This window comes from Solea solea, chromosome 10, assembly GCF_958295425.1.
Source record: "Solea solea chromosome 10, fSolSol10.1, whole genome shotgun sequence".
Classification (NCBI taxonomy): domain Eukaryota; kingdom Metazoa; phylum Chordata; class Actinopteri; order Pleuronectiformes; family Soleidae; genus Solea; species Solea solea.
In genome coordinates, this window is record NC_081143.1 from 10435432 (window position 1) to 10455018 (window position 19587).

At 38.6% G+C, this 19587-nt stretch overlaps 1 protein-coding gene across 1 annotated transcript; it reads right to left on the minus strand.

The window, feature by feature from the left end:
* Positions 1–201: 201 nt before the first annotated feature.
* Positions 202–7312, minus strand: LOC131466358 (CD209 antigen-like). Its single transcript, XM_058639541.1, has 7 exons — positions 6899–7312; positions 6650–6808; positions 4706–4804; positions 3804–4598; positions 1774–1916; positions 968–1077; positions 202–685 (listed from the first exon to the last, which is right to left on the minus strand). The coding sequence occupies exons 2-7, from the start codon at positions 6756–6758 to the stop codon at positions 547–549; spliced, it is 1395 nt and encodes a 464-aa protein (XP_058495524.1). The 5' UTR covers positions 6759–6808; positions 6899–7312; the 3' UTR covers positions 202–546.
* Positions 7313–19587: the final 12275 nt, after the last annotated feature.

Here is a 19587-nt window from a genome sequence, read left to right on the forward strand (position 1 = left end):
TAAGTAGATTTCAGTAGTAAAAGTGTCAATTCAGTGGATATTAATTAATAAGGCTGTGGTTATATATGTTTACAGCTGAGGCCATTGTCCTTGAGTCAGTGTGTTCCTATAAGAAGCAGTGATAACAGCAAACGTCGGGGAAGCAGCAATTACTGAGCGTAGCTCATGGGAAATGTATTCATTTGTCAGTGAAATGGATAATTAGTGAAGCAAATTAACTTCTTTATTGGTTATGCCTTAAAACACATTTAGAAAATAGTTATTCATCAGAGACAAATTACTCTTTTTGCAGTATATTACAATCATGCATAATTATTTCTAAAGCGTGTGTTAGCACCAAAAAAAAACGCCATATTGTAATTGTTGTAACTGTGATCTCTGATTAAAATAATCAAATAGTCATACACTATCACAATTACACTATGTATTTATACTAAATGTCTGTTTCAGCTGCAGCATTAATTGTGTGTAAAATGATCATATTTACAATCCTGTAAACCTATTACAGTGATAATGTTATAGCTGTGCACTACTACCACAGGAAAACTAAATCTCACAGATCCAGTTTTGTTCTAAACTACAGTTCTCGTCGTTCCATTCCGCTTGCTTTGACGAACGGTGCCAGACTTCCACACAGTCCTGCTCCCGTCCACTATAGCTGTTAGGCTGACCTTGACCCCAGAACCTGTAGGACAAGAAGAGACAGCCACAAAGAGAGTTAAAGGTCCAGTGTGTAACATAAGGGAAGGTTTATTTTTTCAAGAATTTAATATATTACTTCTTAGTATAAGTTTTAATACGTTTACAATCACTGTAAAATAAAAAAAAAAGGTATTTGGTCTTCATAGCCTTAGATTTAGTCTTATATGTGTACTTTTACAGCATCCCAAACAGAAAAAAAAAAGCTTATACACAAATTTAAAAATGACATCCTAGGCCACTGTTTTTCTCTGACACAGTCGCTTACGTTAGGGTCAGTGGTGAGCCATCCACCCATTTCCAGGTCCCTTCTGCTCCTAAATCAGACAGTCCAATCCAGGCTTCTTTGTCATTTGAATACAAGCTGTTGATGAAGGTCTATGAGAGAAGCAACAAACAGTTGAACGTTAACGTCATCTTAATGTTTTCCACGACTGGAGATGTGCTGAAAATTAGAAAGAAAAAAAACCAACATGCATATGTAAAGCTATAGCTGAAATTTGTTGGAGTGAAAATCTGCACTAAAAGTTAACAATGGAAGAAAAACCTTTATGGCTCAGTTTAGTGAGATGACCATTAGCTGAAGAACCAGATATTTTCTGTAAGACTAATGGATGCTGGGAATATACGACCTACATTTGTAACAAATTCTTGTACCTCAGCAGAGCCTTGTTATGTAAAAAATTGTGGGATAAAACTGTATTCTTGTTTGACACCTATTAACTATTACATTGTCACATGTAAAATATTTTAGACTATAAGCCACAAATCAAGCATAAGCTCTGTCTTCTCAATACAAATGCTTTTTTATTGTCATTAAAACTGAAAACATCTGCCTGCTACGTCGAGAGATTGGGTCATTTGTGGGTCATAAAACATAAATTAGAGAGGAATTAGAGCGTCCAATGTTATTTGTTTACTGGTTCATCCCTGAGTACAAACTCTTTCAACTCTTTTATATTTCTTCATCGTAAATGTGGACATATGGAGCGCAAACAAAGTACAACACAAGTAAATTAGGACGTTGACCTTTCAGCGTACAGCCGAGCAGGTAATGCTGACACTTGAACGCACCATTTCTGTTTGGCTTGTTATGATCACCAGGTCTCCTCCTTCACTTTGGCAGTGTTCTCTGGCTTTCTTCCAGGTTTTCTTGCCAACAGAAGCGTAGTAGCAGCTGTGCTGAAACTTCCTCCAGCCTGATTGACACTTCCTCTCTGTAAATGTGAGATATTCATTGAAAAATAAACAATGAACGAAAGGGTTTACAAGCTTTTGAGGAGGATTGCTCTTCAAAAAGTGAGTTTTTTTTTAATTTAAAATCAGATGGCATTCGCGGTAGGCATGGGACAATATAACATTTCCTTGATTATCCTGACCAAAATAATTGCAACTCACGATATTATTGCAGTGACTGAAATCATTTATTTTTTATTTAAAATAGGTCATGATGAAGGCTGGAGCTCCCCCTTGTGGCACATATAAAAAAAAATCACATGGACTGTATGTTGGTGAGTTAGACAGGATTTAAAGAATAAAAGAAATTCACCACGATTAACTTATTTTAAGTGCTTTTTATCGCAATGAGTGAAAATAATATTGAATATTGTGCTTGGTGCCTAAATTATTCAGGACCCATCAGGCTCAAATTGTTATAGAATGATTCAGAGAACATGAGTCATAATTGTCACACATGGATTTGCTAAAAAAGGATTCCAGACCTTAACATAAATGGTAATCATTGGCATGTGCTGGAGGAGACTTAAAGCTGCAGTTTGTCACTTTAATATATAAATTAATGTCTGATACATTTAAACCAGTGTCAAACTACTTCACACAATTCTGATTAAATCTATCACACGACTCTCTTTGTGTCTCTCAATAAAGCAACATTTTTGTTTTTCCGTGTCTGTGATGACACAGAATGATGCATTTTGCATCACAGCAGATGGAGGGGAGGCGGAAGCATAACAGCTAAGTAAGACGGCAACCGCCTTTAGATCACACAATTCTCAATGGATCTTTGAAACATGAGTGAGTTAGTGAGAAACTGAAAAATGAATGATGAAAGAGAACGTTCTCTTCATTCTCTGAGACACAAGTGAAGTAGTGAGGTAATAAAAGATAACAAGAGCTGTGAGTTTTGAGCCATTACATTGCATAAGCTTAGCAAAATCATGGTTCAGCATTTTTTGTTTGGCCACACTCTACATATATACTATATACTATATGTATATATACATACATATATATATATATATATATATATAAGTAATTATTACCAAAGCAACTCAGTGATTTTGTCATAGCGGCGACTCTGCAACAGACTGAGCGATTTACCACGATTTTACGATTTACCAAGATTATGGAGATTTCTTATTCTGTGCGAATCGGCCATTAATATTAAAGATGTCCTGTGGTAAGATTACATTACTTCACCTCCCCATGTAATCCAATCTTAATAGGGCTTAAAGTGGTTGAACATGACGATGCCATTTCCTTAAAGGCATTTTCATAACTTTTAGTTTTTCTTTGACAAATGAGCGCCTCTTATTAACTTAATAGGCTCTCCTACTCATATTGTTTTCAAAGGTTAAATACATTTATAAAGAAATAGAGAAGTGGAAATTTCCACTTCTCTATTTCTTTATAAATTATCTATTTAAATTTGATTATTTTTACATGGGGAGGTGAAGTAATGTAATTTTACCACAGGACATCTATAATATTAATGGCCGATTTGCACAGAATAAGAAATCTCCATAAAACTACAACTGGGAGGGGTGAATCGTGGTAAATCGCTCAGTCTGTTGCAGAGTCGCCGCTATGACAAAATCACTGAGTTGCTTTGGTAATAATTACTTTACCCCACCTCCTCATGTAAAGCTGATCCCATCTGAAAAGGGGTTAAGTGACATGTTGTGGTGATGTTATGGAATCAGGCCTTCAGTGGAGTGTCAAACATATCCAGACTTATGGATCCAGACAAAGTAGGATCAGTGCTTTGGAGTTTTTCTTTGACTTTGTTTAGTGAACCTTTTATTAACTACAAAGTCACATTGAGAAGAAAATCATACCAAGTCAATGTATGTTTTTTGACTTACCGCTAATCGTTACGTTTAGTTTGTCAACTTCAGTCCGCAGATAATCTCTCTCGACTGTCATGTTGGTGATTTTCAGTTTCAGCACATCTCTCTCCTCGGTCACGTTTTTGCAACTGCTTTGAAGCTGGTCTTTCTCCCGGGACATCGACACGAAACCAATGTGCATCCTGTCTAATGCGCGTTTAAGAATGTTCAGAGCTAGCTGCAGATTGTCTCTTTCCCTGGTCAGGTTTTGGTGACTGTCTTCGATCTTGTCCTTTTCGCTGTGAGTGTAGTTGTATCTTCCCTGTAATTCTTCTACATCTGTCATCAAGTTGTTGTAACTCTTAAGCAGATTGTCCTTTGATCTGGACACATTATTGAACTGGTTCTGTAGATTGTCCCTCTCCTTGATCGCTGAGTCATAACTGACCTGTAACTCATTTTTCTTTTTAACCAATGTATCCATCTTTTTTTGCAACTGGTCTATAGTTGCAGACAAGGCATAGTTGTTGGTGTCCTGTGTGTTCCTGGTGGCTCTGAGCTGCTCAATTTCTTTGCTTAAAGCACTGTTAGAGGTCTGTAATTCACTTTGGCTGAGCTTGAGTTTGTTTGTTTCAGCAGTCAGCAAATTGTTATTTGTCTCAACTTGGGCTTTTTTCTTTGATATGTAATCAACATTTTGCTCTAACTGACTACTTTTGGTTTCAAGATTCTGTTTCTCTCTCCGGACCACCTTCATATCTTCCTGTAGGTTCTCTTTCTCCTTAATCACAGCTTTTATATTGCTTTGATTGTCTTCGTCTACCTTTCGATCTGCCAGGAAAAAGAAATATGTTGTTGTTGAGTACATTTACGATGGCATTTGCCAGCTTGCTAAAAACGTATGACTAAATATGAGAGAAACAAAGAGGTGGACTCACGATGGACGCTCTGACCGATGACACCAGCCAACAAGAGAAGACTCAGGAGCCCGAGGCAAACTGTAGCAATCTTGTACGGGCTGAATCTCAATGTATAAACTGACAATAAACAAAAGGAAAACAGAAACTTGATATTTATATTTCATGAAGTGATCACTGGACCTTGTGGATATGAGCTTCACCTGGGTTTATTTAAAACAATTCTGTAAAGAACTACACAGAAGTATTATTTTCAGTCCAGGTGCTGGCAAAATAAAATGTGCATGTTTTAAATGTCTTTAAAAAGCACACTTTCTACCTGGCAACTCAAATCGAAACCAGAGGACATTGCGTGCTAAGTGCTATGTTTGACCTTGACATTGAAACAATTTGACAAATGATTGTGGTTTATTTATTAAGTCTATACATTGTTTTAGTGAATACTCCCTCTTGTGATGTAATGCATCGAAACTAAAATAGCAAATTGTAAAATTACCGACAGACAACTTCATTTTCTCAATTTCCATGTAGCAGTTAATGAAATTACTATTTGCCAACATTTATAAGGTTAAAAAATGTTATATGAAGTGTATTTTGTAAGTGATTTTTATATCTGATGAGTCCATATCTTATACAAGTCACCTTGAGTGTGACACAAGTCAGTTTCACAAATACTGTTTCCGTAGAAAACCCACTGGTGTTGATGTACCTTAAAGGGGATATTTGCAAGAAATTTATTATACTAAGACCTAAAATGTGTCAGCATAGATTAAGAAAACATGTTGTAAGGACATATTGGTTTCACTGATAACAATGGCTCAGCCAGTATTGGACACAAATTACTTTTTCATTATTGAGCCACAAACTTTGTTTAGGTTTTGGTTTGGAGTTTTGGTCTGTCAAATACTACAGCTAATAGTAACACACAACCATGCATTTGTCAAGTGTAATCATTTTTTTAAGTTTAGTTAGAATTTCTGGCCTTTATCACAAAGGCATTTAAACACAAAGGCAAGGACGTGTCGTGTGCACAAGCCCATGACCACACTACACAATTCTCAGAGTCAGAGAGCCAATGTGCATCTCACACCACAGAACTTGATGTCATGTGAGACTTTGCAGTTATGGTGAGTTCACACTAAAAGAGTGATCGGCAATGACGGGGTCGCACATCACATGCTCTTTCTTCTGAGGAAGCTGTCAAATAATGGGTGTCATCGTGAAAACACTTGAGAATTACACATTTTGTTAGATTCGTAAAACCAGGATTAACTGGACTCCGGTCAACCTGTGAGCATTTACTGAGGGCAGTGCTGTCTGTGATCTTTGGCACATGTTAAAGTCTTGTATTTCTCCTTTTCCTTCCCCTTCTTTGCTCTCCTGACGAACCAGTTTTGTTTTTCTGTTCAGGTTTTAGCCACATACATAAAGACTAAAGAACTACGAGTAGTAATCAAGTAACATGAGGAATGATGTATGAAACCAGGCTTAATTTATGTTTCACGTCTACAGAGGGACTGCTGAACCTATGTTGTAATATGGCCGTTGCTGTGATCCCAGTTATGATATCGCTTTACTTTTTTACAAGCCGATTACCACAACTTCCCAAATTTCATCTGTGAGCGGCTTAGAGAAACTCATCGTATGAACTCTATCTTACTTCCTTTTGGGGGGAAAAAATTTTTTTTTGAGTAAAATAAAAGCAAAGCATTAGTAAAAATTATAAATAAACAAATGTAAAGCATTTCAAAATATCAACAAAATGAAAAGATCTAAATCAGGAAATCAATGTGATAGCAAGCAGTCATTTCTGATTTATCTTGATGAGACACTGAACCCAAACAATTAAAAAGATGAGCACCAGCAAAGTGGCTAAAACATCTTTGTAGATGAATAGAATGTCAAACAGTGTCCTATCAAAAAACATCTTTTAAATTAAATTAAATTAAAGTTCTTAGTTTTTACCCCACAAGCGTAACTTGTTGCTATCCCCGAGAAGCTGCTTGTAGTCAACTTTGCTGCTGTCTTCGACATCCATGTCTGTCACTGTCGAGGCACGGTACTCAACAGCCATCTTTGAATACGTTCAATGAGCCCAACCAGCAGGGACAATAGGATGAGCTTCTGAAACAGCCAAGGAGAAAAGTTTAAATGAAATTTTCTTCTGTTTTTGCAAAATGTATATTTAAATTTCATGAACAAAATGGACCTTACCTGTGTGTGTGAAAAGATGTCAGTTGTGTTTTGTGCCGTCTCAGACAGGAAAACAAACGTACACCCTGCACTGCACTGATGCTGCTGTCGCAATATATCGACATAAGTTCCCTGTACTCTTGTGGCCCTTCATTCACAAAGTGAGGGTTGGTCAATAGGCGGAGCTTAAAAATTAAAAATCCAAATCAGTTTGCTTGTTGTCTCACAGTTTTAGGTTTGTTTGTTTTTTGTGTCTTTGCCAAACAACATGAACTGATTTGTGAGATAAATCACATTCCGGTGTTCTGGCATCTTTTGGGGATAAACCTGGTGTCATGAGAGTTCAGCGACAACGTGTCCTCACCCCATTCACAGTTATGAGGAAGAGCACATTTCCCAAAAACACAAATATGCTGAACATGCAGCAAAATCTCCTGATTACTCAAGTTTTGTTCAAACATCCGTTTGCTGATTCAGTTAAAAATCAGTATTTGTCCCTATAGTTTCCTTCCAGACCTGGGCGATAAAATAATGTGATTCATTCTTTATTATTGATCTTAAACAGAGAAAATAAAGGATAAATGTGTTTTCTATTTCATAATCAATAAGCCATGAGCAACATTTACAGTGGCTGCCTAAGAGAGTACTCACTATATATATTACAAAACTTTCATTAGGCTGAGTCCACATGTAGGCGGGTATTTTTGAAAACGCATTTTGTTTTTTCTGTGCATTTTGGCCTTTTCGTATTTATACACATGCAAACTGTGGGTCAGGTCACTGTCAGGTCTGTGCCTTATGATGTATGCATACATTATCTCGAGTGCTGTGAGATCTTAAATGTTGTGATTTGGGCTGTGTCGAAATATCAATTTTGTGATATGTCGTCGTCCTTCCTCGCACAATACTATAATCAATGTGCTAGGGCAAATATTGATATTTTAAGTAATAATGGCACTCTAAAGTCAACAGTCCCTGCCGGCGTCACTTGCCAGACGTCGTGACTTCATGTCTCCTCACGGTGGCGCTTAAATGAATGAGGAGAACTTGGGTGGAAGTTACTGGTTGAAGAAGAGGGAGTTTATAGCAGGATAATGGCAAAGATGTCTGCTTTGTCGATGGTCTAATACTAGTGACAGTCTTGAAGTGTAGGTGTGAGTGAGAAGAAGTAGGAGGTACAAGGTTGGATGAGTCTTTCGCTTTAATTGGTAACATTCATGAAAAGGTTGGTGACCTGAGTGAAAGAAAACATAGTGAAATGTTGGTGTGCTCATGTTCCACTGAGCTCTGATGAGTCCTGACCTGAACCACACAGAGTGAGGATTCTGACTTATTCGGATGTACTACATAAACCCATGGTTTTCCAACTGTGGTACGTCTACTACCAGTAGTACGTAATTACCTGAGAACAGGGCAGGTATTAGTGTGGCCTTGTGAGAAACATTCTGGTGTTACTGGTGATTCTAATCTCATGAGCACAGCCATACTTGAGACCTGCTCACCCATCTGTGACACTGCTCTCTTATCTCTTATGTGACTTAAAATTACTTAGAGGTTAGTCATTAATTTCATGTTCAAAAATCACAAACATACAGTAACAATGCTGTTGTTTCCTTGGATATTGTCGTAACTTCATCTTCATAAGGTCATATATAAAGGTTCAGTTCTTAAAATTTAGGAGGGTTTACTGACAGAAATGAAATATATAACCCATAAGTGTGTTTCTATAAGTGATATAAATGATATATAAACTTTCTGTGCTTAAAGCAAGGGCCTTGGTTTCGGGATGCCACCATTTTGTGCCATCCATTAACCGACAAAGGAGAGAGTTTCCCTATGCAAAGTTCATAGTAGTTTCTTTGGGAAGTCCACTGCAATTTACATTACAACAGTATGGCTTGTGTTCCATGCATGATGGGAATGTGTGATGTTAGCAGAGCTCTATAGCATGTAAATCATTCATTTTAATGAGAAACAATGTCATTGTATACAATATGTTTAGTCAGTCAGGGTCTTAACTATATGAACAGATGACAAACACTCCTGTTTCCGTGCATATTCTCTTAATATTCCGTCTACTTTTCTTCTCTGTATGGTGTCAGATTTGTCCACTTTCACCAGTCTGTGCACAGCTGTGCACATCCAGCCTGTAGTGGTGAAGCTGGACTCTGTAGAATATTCTTTCCAGTAAGGACAGTCTCACATCAGGTGTAACATACCCATTGGTGACACCCACACAAAGGAAACCAAGACGCCGGTAGAGCTGGTGGACAGCTGGTGTGTACACTGTGGTTCCCAGCACAACAGAGGAGTATCTGTGAGTTGCAGCAAACTCTAGAACCTTCTGTCCCAACGCAACCCCAACTCCACAACGCCGACAGCTCCAGTCAACAGACAGCCGCTGTAGCATGACGGCACCTCCTGACTTCTCCTGCCACGACACCCACCACTTTGCCTCCCAGCACTGCTACCCACTGCTACCCACAGACAGGAGTCTGAGGGCAAGGACACTAACATCAACGTGGTGGATAAAAGATGTAGAAACACGACAGGAAAAGGCAAATCAGTCAATAGAATGTCTCACTTAACAGATTGCACCTTTTCTCTGCTAAAAAAAACTTTTAGCAGCAACATGAACATTTTGAATGTTGCATTCACCGGCATGTGTGTATCCTGGCTGTGTTTTGTGCATTTGTACAAGCAGCTTGTACTGCATTCATAATCTTTAATAATATTTATTCCTGCTTGGAAAACCTAGATTTATGATCTGGAGTACCCTGATCAATGCATTTAGGCATTTAGATATGGTCAAGTTGAAATCAAGCATCACAATTTGATGAGAAGTAACTGTCTGAGCAAAAAAGGTCACAGGAGAATGGTCAGATTGGATAGAAAGGATAAAAAAAACCAACAACATGAACTTATAACAGTTACTCAAATAACCACTTAGCTACTGTATCAGGTGTCATGTGTACCTAGTAAATTGACTGGTGAGTGTATTGTGTATATGAACCTGGTGATTTCATGTAGAACTCCTCAATGTCACCCATGTCTCTGCTCATGGCGTGTTCCAGGTAGCCATGGATTACACGCCTGCTGCAGATGTAGCTCCCACACAGCACAGCAGCTGGGAGGAGGAGTCCTAAAGTTCATGGCTTCCTCTGGTTGGTCTTTTCACAGTCATGTTCACACGTTATTTTTAAACTTTTTTCCAGGCTGCAACATCATAGAAACAAATAATTCATGCAGATACCGTACCTGTCACAGCAGTGTAAAGTAGGAGACTCTCTGAGGGTGATGTCTCAAACCTCTGAAGGCAGTGTCTGGCACCATTTCCATCCTCCCTTCATAAAAGATACGTTGTACCTCAGCTTTGTCCACTGGTTCAAACTCACGCACAACTAAAGTTTGGATCCTATTTATTTTTTCATTCCTTTTTAAGACTTTTTGCCCCCTACAGAAACACAAGAGATATGCTTAATGCCTGAAGTCTGACTGACTGTTCTGTTTGACCTTGAGCTGTAATCTTGAGGAGGTTTTTGTGGGTCTGGAGGTTGGGGGGAGTTTCTGCTTGTATGCTGTAGAGAAGGTTGTGTGTTCCCTCATTCTGTGTGGTTCAGGTCAGGATCAGGCTTAACAGTTCCCATATGTTTCTGAACATGAAATTGGTACTAAACAGTTTTGTCCTATACCATAAATCCACCACTATAGCTGTGGTCTTCATAGTACGATTCGGTTTAGTGCAGTATGGTATGGTGGACTGATAACGGCACCTTTACTTGGTAGGCGGGGTGTAGGCTGTGCTCGATGCTGTGTCGAGTAGCATCGCTGCTCCAGGCCACAGTATAACGGAAACTCTTAAAATGTGTCTTATGCCATTAGTTCATTTGGCCTATCTATAAAAAGAAAACACCTGATTTCGGGTTGGACTTGGAGGTGGCTTTCCTTTAAGGACAGGCTAATGAGCAGTTAATGTAAAATACATTGCTGATGGTCAAGATTTGTTTGTTGCTTTTTTTTTCTCCTGATTTTTTGCCTTTAACAGACATAGACATGCACATTTCATGAATTATGGAAGCACACAGTGGTGGTGAAGAGCCTGAATGAGTGCCATTATTTTTCTTGAACCTAAATATTTAATGTTCAGGGATATTCTTAATGCGCCACTTAACTGCAAGTTGCCCAAGAATTACACATGCAAATAAGAGAGGCGTTATCTGAATGAATACAATAACGATGATACACAGCCACACACACCAACTGTTTCTATTGGCTTAAGACACATCTGTGAGCTCTACAGTGGGATTTCACTAATACATTGTAGTGGTTTATCATAATTTCTGCAGAATGAAAATAGACCAGGGTGATGACGGCAGAGGACTACGAGCTTTGGAGGAGGCAGGGAAACTGGCAGAAAGTGACTCACTTCTAGTCCAAGAACTCTCAATTGGTTTGTTGAGATCAACAAGAATCAGTGTACATCAGACAAGAGCGAGCATGCCAAATGTGACATGAGGGCGGAACCATCTGGCTTCTATATTTAAATGCAATGACGCCTGTTGATTGTGAATAAAAACCAAAAGCACTTGATCAATATCTGCAACTATGTCAGAGTGATCTGTACAACAGAGCTCATTCCTTTAGTCAAACAAAGATAGGAAACAAATGAATTACAGTCAAAAATGGACTCATCTTTGGATATCTGGTCACCATGAACGTTGATATATCAATAACAATGAGCTAAAATAAATACAGCTTTTGGCAGTTCTATTTACCTTTTTTTCTTTGTTTTGTTTTCTTGGTTTTGCTTTATTGTTCCTATTATTGGTAAAATGTAATGTTATAAAGACACAAATGGAAACAAATAATCATTGCAGATGATTTATCCTAGAAAGAAATAACAAGTAACAAATAACAAATAACTACATGCTCATCTCTGAACATTAAAATAAAAAAAGAAATCCAATACATAAGAAAACCTTAGATGCAGCTATAAAATGAGAGTTTTCTGTCCAAACGTGGATATTTTGACACTTCCATTATATCCACAATTCTGATGTCTGATTTTGTGAATTAAAAACAATTAAAAAAGTAAGATATTTGTTCAAAGTTAAAATATTTTGGATTTTCTTGAAACACTCAAATTAAAACTGGGACAATCAGGGACAAACTGGGACAAACTGGGACGTCTGGTCACCACAATCTGATTGGCTGTTTGACGTGGAACATTTTTATCGTTTGATTGCATTTGATTGAAAGCTTAGACTGAGTCAAGATTCTGCAGAATCACGAGAGAGAAACGTATCATTATAAACCTGGCTGATTTGCTGCACTTTCCTCACCCTTATGTGTTGATATAGCCCTTTTTTTTTGTTAAATTAGCTGGTGACTCATTTTATTCAAAAGGCAACCCGGTTTTATATGTGCAACATCTTAATTGTAAAAACCTCCCCACAGAGGATGTAAATACACCATGCCTTAAATATCAACGGAATCCGATGAAGTAGCACACACATTTAAAAAAACATAAAATGAAGATGTTTCGTACCAGTTTGTCAAAACTCATAAATAGCTAAATAACTCAATGCAGGGGAAACCACAGTGTCAATTTGATTAAATCTCAAAATAAAATTCTAAACAATGGCATATCTCCAGGCAATTCAGAAGATAGTGAACTCTATAGCTTCTTCTAATTTCTCTACTCTGGCTGGAAAGCAGAAGAGAGAGTTGGATCTCAGCCAGAAACAACTGCCCTTGTTATGTTTGTTTATGAATGCAGCAATGAGTCGAAACCCTGGGAGGCCCTGCCTGTTCAGTTTATGCTGAGTGGGCTACAGTGTGAAGGCTTCTGTCCGGTTCATCATTTCCTTCTTCCTTCTCCATGCCCCTGGCCATGTTGTGTTTGCTGCCATTTCTGTTTCCTGATGAACATTAGTCACCCACAGCAACCAGAAAATATAAGACAGATGTGCTTTTATTATAGTTAGTCCAGCAAACTGGATTAGAAATAAAATTAAATTCAAAGTGGTTGAACTAGATATTTGATGGATGTCCATGCCAATTAAGAAAGTGGGACAAATAAGTCACTTAACTAAACCGCTTACCACCTTTGTTTTGGTGAAAACCAGTGTATGTGGCTGATCTTTAGTAATGCTATTTGCTCATCCTGGTACAAATCTTCAAAGTTTAGTGTAAAGTATGGACGTTATACATGTTGTGATGAAAACCAGCATATCTACTACCTCTCTGGTCAAACACCAGCTACTGCATTCAAACTTTGCCATTAGCTTTCTTAATCCACTCGTCACTGGTACAAGCTTTCGTCAGCCACTTGTCCAATCAGCACAAGGCTTATTGATGCAAACCCCTCGCCAGATGAGGCCTGTCTCACTAAGCACCTTCTGTGGGAGTTTTTTGGGGAGTTAGCCTCAGAAGAGGGGGGTTAGTTCGGTACTATTTAGGTCCAAACTGAAGTTTCATAATGTGTCTCAGTTGGTGACCAATTAAAGTCATACTCAAGTCATACTTGGTTAAATGGACCAAGAGTCAGGGGCGTTGCAATAGGGCAGGCTAAAATTGTTCTGGAATAAGTCATAAAATTAATAATTATATATATCTATATGTATAAATATATGTATATATATATGTACAGTATATATATATATATATATATATACACATATAAATATGTACAATATATATATGTGTATATGTATATATATGGTCTTTGCAGTGTTGTAAGTTCAGAGATGGTCTTCAGCTTTGGTTGAAACGAGTGATTATTTAAGTTGCTTTGGCATTTGGAGTATTGTCCCTCACCTGGTACAGTGTCCTTTTTGGGCCATTCTCTTTAAAATCTAAACATGACTTTGTGTAAAATGCCCAGGAGATCAGCGATTTTTGAAATACCCAAGCCAGTCCAGGTGACGACCAATGGCTGTGCCATTTTAAAATTGCCATTGCCTTTACCATGTCTTTATGTTTAAATGCTGGGTTGCTGCAAAGTGATTGGCTTATTACATAAGTGGGGTAACCAACAGTTGTGACTTGTAAACTGAGTGTGGGTAAATGTATTGGGCTGATGTGCTTTCATAAGACACTGCAAACAGTTTGATTCAATGGAGAATGAAGTTACAATGTAAATTTGCAACAAATAGAGGACTACTCTTCTCACACTTCTTTTTCTAAGCATATCAAGGAAATACAATGGCCTTGGCATAATAGGAAGGATGGCATAGTCTACAAACAGATGTTTTACAGATGTTTTTTTGCATTGGGCTCATTCTTCATTTGCCAAACTGGCTGATTTTTCCATGGTGACACAAGATGGGGAACATTGTGAAAGCTTGACCCTTGCCTAAAGTATATAGTCAAGCTATAAAAATCAATTTTTATTTTGAAGCAATTATGTACCAATTAAAAGATACTAGGAGTTTATTGAGTTCCTGCCATTGAATCCTCCAAAAAGTTACAAACTGCCAAATTTAAATCAGCTCCATTTGTTGTTTTCAATTCATACTTTAGGTTGAAGAAACCCGATGAAAAAACAACAGGACAAACGTAATTCACACCTCAGTGATGCACACAGTCATCGCCGCGAGAGCAGAACAGAAAGTACATAAGGATGACACAGGGGGAGAAGAAAAGAGGAGGAGTTGAGGAGAGGAAGGTGGGAAGGTGTTGGGATGAATTCAAAGTTTCTTTCAAAGTGTAGAGGTGCAAAAGGAAAAAAAAACATGGAGATGCTTCACGTGAGTCTGAAAAATGTGGAGGAGAAGAGAGAAAGAAAGATGGGGGCAGCGATCTGGAAAGACAACTTCATGAAGAGGATTTCTGTTTAAGCCTGTGATGTAGGTAGTGAGTCAATGACAGTTTAAATCAGTCAGGGCTCAAAGGAAAATTAGGACACAGGAGAGTAGGAGGACAATTTTACTGCTGCTTTATCATGATTATATGAGATAGAAGGATCGGACATGCTCACCCCCCTGGTTTCCAGAAATACTTCCTCTGAGCTTTTTGGCCTGTGGCAAATTAACATTAGCCAAAATAATGGGACAAACAGCTACTTCCTCCACATCAAAATTAAGTCATGCAGCAGAATTATGAGCTCCTCTGCATATCTACTTTGCGATGAAATTAAATGAAAACATTTATTCATCCTTCAAACTTTCCTTCCTTCATTTAACCAGAAGGTTATCTTGGTTATTAGAATTAGTTATTTTTGCATTCACACCAAGTAGTGATAGTGAATTTGACCTCTGCATTTTACCCATCCTTATTACACACCAGAAGTGGAGCAGGGGGTAGCACTTATCCGTGCCCGTGGAGCAATGGGAGATTGGGTGCCTTGCTCTAGGGCACCCCAGCCCTTGGTCCTTCCTGGGATTTGAATGAATCGTCAAACTTTTCAACTCCAACTTCAGTTAAAAAACAAATTAATATTAGATGTCTGTTTACTAGTTAAATTGGACACTCTAAATTGACTGTAGGGTGAGAGTGAATCATGTTTGTCTCTATATGTGGCCCTGCGATGTTTGGTGAATTGGCCAGGGTGTGACCCCACCTATTGCCCTATGTGAGCTGAGATTGACACAGCACTGCCCATGACTCCCCTGTGGAGGATAAAGTGGTAGAAATTTGATGGTTTGGGAAGAAAGGGCCAGCAATGATTCAGTATTTCATACATAGACACCTAAAAATCTTGACATGTTAAAGGTCACCGTTAGTATGTTCTCATGTGCATGTGGAATCACAACAGGTTATCCGACTTCCTCTCATTTTAAGACTTGACTGGCGGTTACAATTAGGTTAAGGCAAGGGTATGGGTTGGAATGTGCCATGCATTTGCAATATTAAGGTTGAAATAAGGGGCTACAGAATGCAAATTATTCCAACACCAAAGTCAGAGAAAGAATTTTTCCCAGTTCAGTTCAAACTCTTGGAAAATGGTAAAAGAGCCACCTAGTGGCACAAAGCTGAATGCTGCCTTACGTGTGTTTATGATATGCAGTATCTAAGCAGAAACTGCATAGATACTGCAGATGAGGGGGGTTTAACCACCATGGTCAAAAGTTTTCTGTGTAGATTTAAAGATTGCAAATGTGTACAAATCACACAGCAATTCAAAACAGAACTATGAGTTATAATAAGCAACTTGAATAGATGATCAATGAGTTGTTTTTTGTCTGTTTGTTTTTACTTTATTGTGTTATGTCTAGTTTGCTTATGAAGATTTGAAGTGGACATGATGGAAGACTTTCAGACGCAGCTCTGATCTGACGGGCAACTTGGGTTAGAAGCTGCCTGAAATGAAAACTGGACGCTTTCCTGCTCACTTTTATTTTCGCTGCCAGTCCTCTCTCTCTCTCTCTCTCTCTCTCTCTCTCTCTCTCTCTCTCTCTCTCTCTCTTGCTCTCGCCTCCTCCTCCTCCTCCTCATCTTTTAGTCTCCTCTGCTTATATTTCTCATGATTCTCCCTCCATTTTTTCTGACCACTTTTCTAACAGACACCTGACAGATGATGTAATGATTCATCTGAGATGTCTGTGTCTGTGGATCCATCTGCTGTGTATTCATGCTGGTGTGTTGCTGCATGTGTGTATGTGTTTGGTTCGCTCCGCTCTGTGTGTGTGTGTCTTTATTACATCAGTATTTCTGTCAGAGAGTGGTATTCTCATAAATGACGCATTCAACACCTCAGAAACTCTAAAATACATATTGTGATGCAAAGGCCTATGTATATGAAAACATGCAGATTTTATTTTGTAGCCACCTGGCTGAGAAATGGTATTTGGGCTGTTTTTAGGTGCGAGAGTGGGTGCGGGATGTGTGTGTGTTTGTCTGTGGTTGTGACGCCAAATTTTGTCTCAAAACCGTCACTGTGATGGTCACACCACAAGGGTTTTTTTTTAATTAAAGCAATTTTTAATACTTTTTTGTGTGTGGTTGCATGACGTGCTGAAACACTGACCTTGTTGAGCATGCACTTGCACACTGCCATTGCAGAGAATCAGAAAAGAACTATTCAAACCACTTAACAAAATGCACATCTATCGGAAAACCATAAAAAAACATTCCCTGCATTATCTCATTGTGGAATCTTGACACCGCTTGGTCACCGCTGTTCTCATGAACATGTGGGATCTCAACGGATTCTCCGTCTTCCTCTCACTTTTACTTGACTGACGTTGCAATAAGGTTAAGGCAAGGTTAAGGTTTGGAGTTAGCCATGCATTTAAGATATTAAGGTTAAATTAAGGGACTACAGAATACATTTTAGCCATATGTGTGTCTTCTGTTTATGTGTGTGCACGCTCATGTCCACGGATCCCATGCACATAATGCTAGAAGGAACGTCTGTCTCCCAGTGGGCCATTCTTAAGGCGCATTAACAGCAAACACTGCCAATGAGGGTGCATTCGCACGTGTGTGTGTGGGTGTGGGCGTGTGTGTGTGTGTGTGTGTCAAGCTTCCCAAGTGTTCACGTGTGTGTTGAAGAGATCCAAGTACGTGACTCAAATATCACACCTCTTCTATTGCTGTTTTTCTGTCTCCTTTTCTTTCACACATCTTCATTTCATTCTGCAGTGTACTCTGATTTCAAGCCCATATTGTAGTCACGGTCTTTATAGCCTTTGGAGTCTTTTTGTTACACACACACTCACACATAGTCACCTGTTTGCATCTATTCACACAGAATGTGCAGAATGTTTGTTGTCTGAGACGAGAACATAGCATCACATATTACCATGGCGATCAAGTGATGAAAAACGTTATTTGATAGTTGGATACTGTTGTTCAGACGTGTGCTTTTACACCATCCACTTAGATTTATAGATAGGCATATTGTATTCTTGCATGTGTTTGAAACACATCAAAGCAGCAACACTGCTTCATGACTGCATGTTGCTCTGTCTCTTCTCTTTGATACGGAAAAATATACTGGAAAGGGATAAACAATTACAAAGGTGTAGACAGAGGGAAATTGAAAACGAAACACATTGATTGAAATCAAATGTCAATCTGAGCACAGACAGAGCCACGGGCAGATGGGGGGAATCAAAGTGACACGTGTCTGCTCAACTTTATGAATGAGTGAAAATCCATGAATCGGAGGAACTTGCCCGCTCAGACTGGAGGGGATCAGAAAAGCAAGCAGGAGAGAAAGAACGTGAGAAAGAGGGAATGTGTGAACAGAAGCAATGTGTGAAGGAGCACAGAGTCGTGGTGACGGAAGGAGTTATGTATGTTATATAGAAATTGCGTCGATATATGAGAAAGTGAGAGGTGTGTTTGTGTTAGCAAGTGAGAGGGAGACAGATAGAAGGATGGAAGCTCAGCAGGGGGAAGACAAGTTGTGACAGAGTAGTGACGCACTTGTGCTCAGCAACCAGCCTCCTCCCCATCTCTGTCTTGCCCCGTATATTTCTTATTAATCAACTGGGAGTCATTAATATTCATCCATCTATTCAACCAGCTCTGGCTTCTGCACACTTGCTCACGCCCCACCTTCCCACCTCAATTTCTCTCTCTCTCATTGCGTCTGGTGGTTGACTGACATGAATATTGTCCAATCTGACCCACACGGTTCATATATGTGCTCTATGACGCAGGTGCTACCCCACAAAAGCTGGAAGACCAATGGCGGATGATGAGCTGTCTGATGCACTTGTTTCATCCTTATATAGACACAACAAGCTGTGATTCCACCGCTCCATGCCAGAGTGGGATCTGTGTGTGTGTGTGTGTGTGTGTGTGTGTGTTTCGAATGAAAGAGCTCTTGGTTTTCTTTGTTGTTCTGGCACAAACACACAGTATAATTGGAGGAATATGAAGAAAAAGAAATGTCTTTATTGTAAAATTGTAATGTCCCTTTATCAATCAATAATATTTGTGGCTGTATGTTTACCTCCTTGTTAGACAAGTGAGTTAATAGTAAGCATGCGTGTGTGCGTGCTGTTTTTTATGTGAGGTAATTATTTTTCATACTTGATATACGATGATGAATGACTGGTTTATCTAGGTTAGCTATAGATCACATGGTTGCAAATGTAAATATATTAATATAAATGAGGTAATTTATCGCGATGTTGTGGTGCATCATTGCTACCATAGGACTTTATATTTTGTCATTTTAAACTACCACGATGAATGTGAAATCAAACAATCAAGATGTGATTAAAGTGTAGACTCTCAGCTCTCGGAAATAATTGCACAATTTACTAAAAACCAGTTTCATGGCCAGTTTTGCCCTATTAACTTACTATTCCCTATTATCTATTCTTCTATTCTTATCTATTTTCACTGACATTTTCAATATGAGGTCCAAATAGTTGTCAATACAAGTGAAGAAAACCATCATTTGGCTGAGAAAACAAAATAAACTAATCAGAGGGATGAGGAGTGGCCAAATCAACAATTTGGTACATTGTAAAAAAAAAAAAAAGGAATCCAATGGTGAAGACCTGGAAGACCACAGAAGACAAGTCAAATGGATGGTGAATTCGCAGAACTCTTCTGATGGTGAAGAAAAACCCTTCTACAAAATCCAGCCAAGTCGAGAACACACTTGAAGATGTAGGTCTGTCATTGTCAAAGTCTACAATCAAGAGAGGGCTCCAGAGGGTTTACAACAAGGTGCAAACCACTAACAACATCCAAGTTGAACTTAGAATTTTTAAAAAAAACATTTTTTTTTTTTTTTTAAATTT

Excerpts from the sequence above, each read along its gene's own strand:
- LOC131466358 (XM_058639541.1), bottom strand. The coding sequence starts at position 6,758 with ATGGCTGTTGAGTACCGTGCCTCGACAGTGACAGACATGGATGTCGAA. Across the intron at positions 4,805-6,649 it reads CAACAAGTTACGCTTGTGGG|TTTATACATTGAGATTCAGC; the intron begins GTAAAAACTAAG and ends GTTTATTGTCAG. Across the intron at positions 1,917-3,803 it reads ACTAAACGTAACGATTAGCG|AGAGGAAGTGTCAATCAGGC; the intron begins GTAAGTCAAAAA and ends TCACATTTACAG.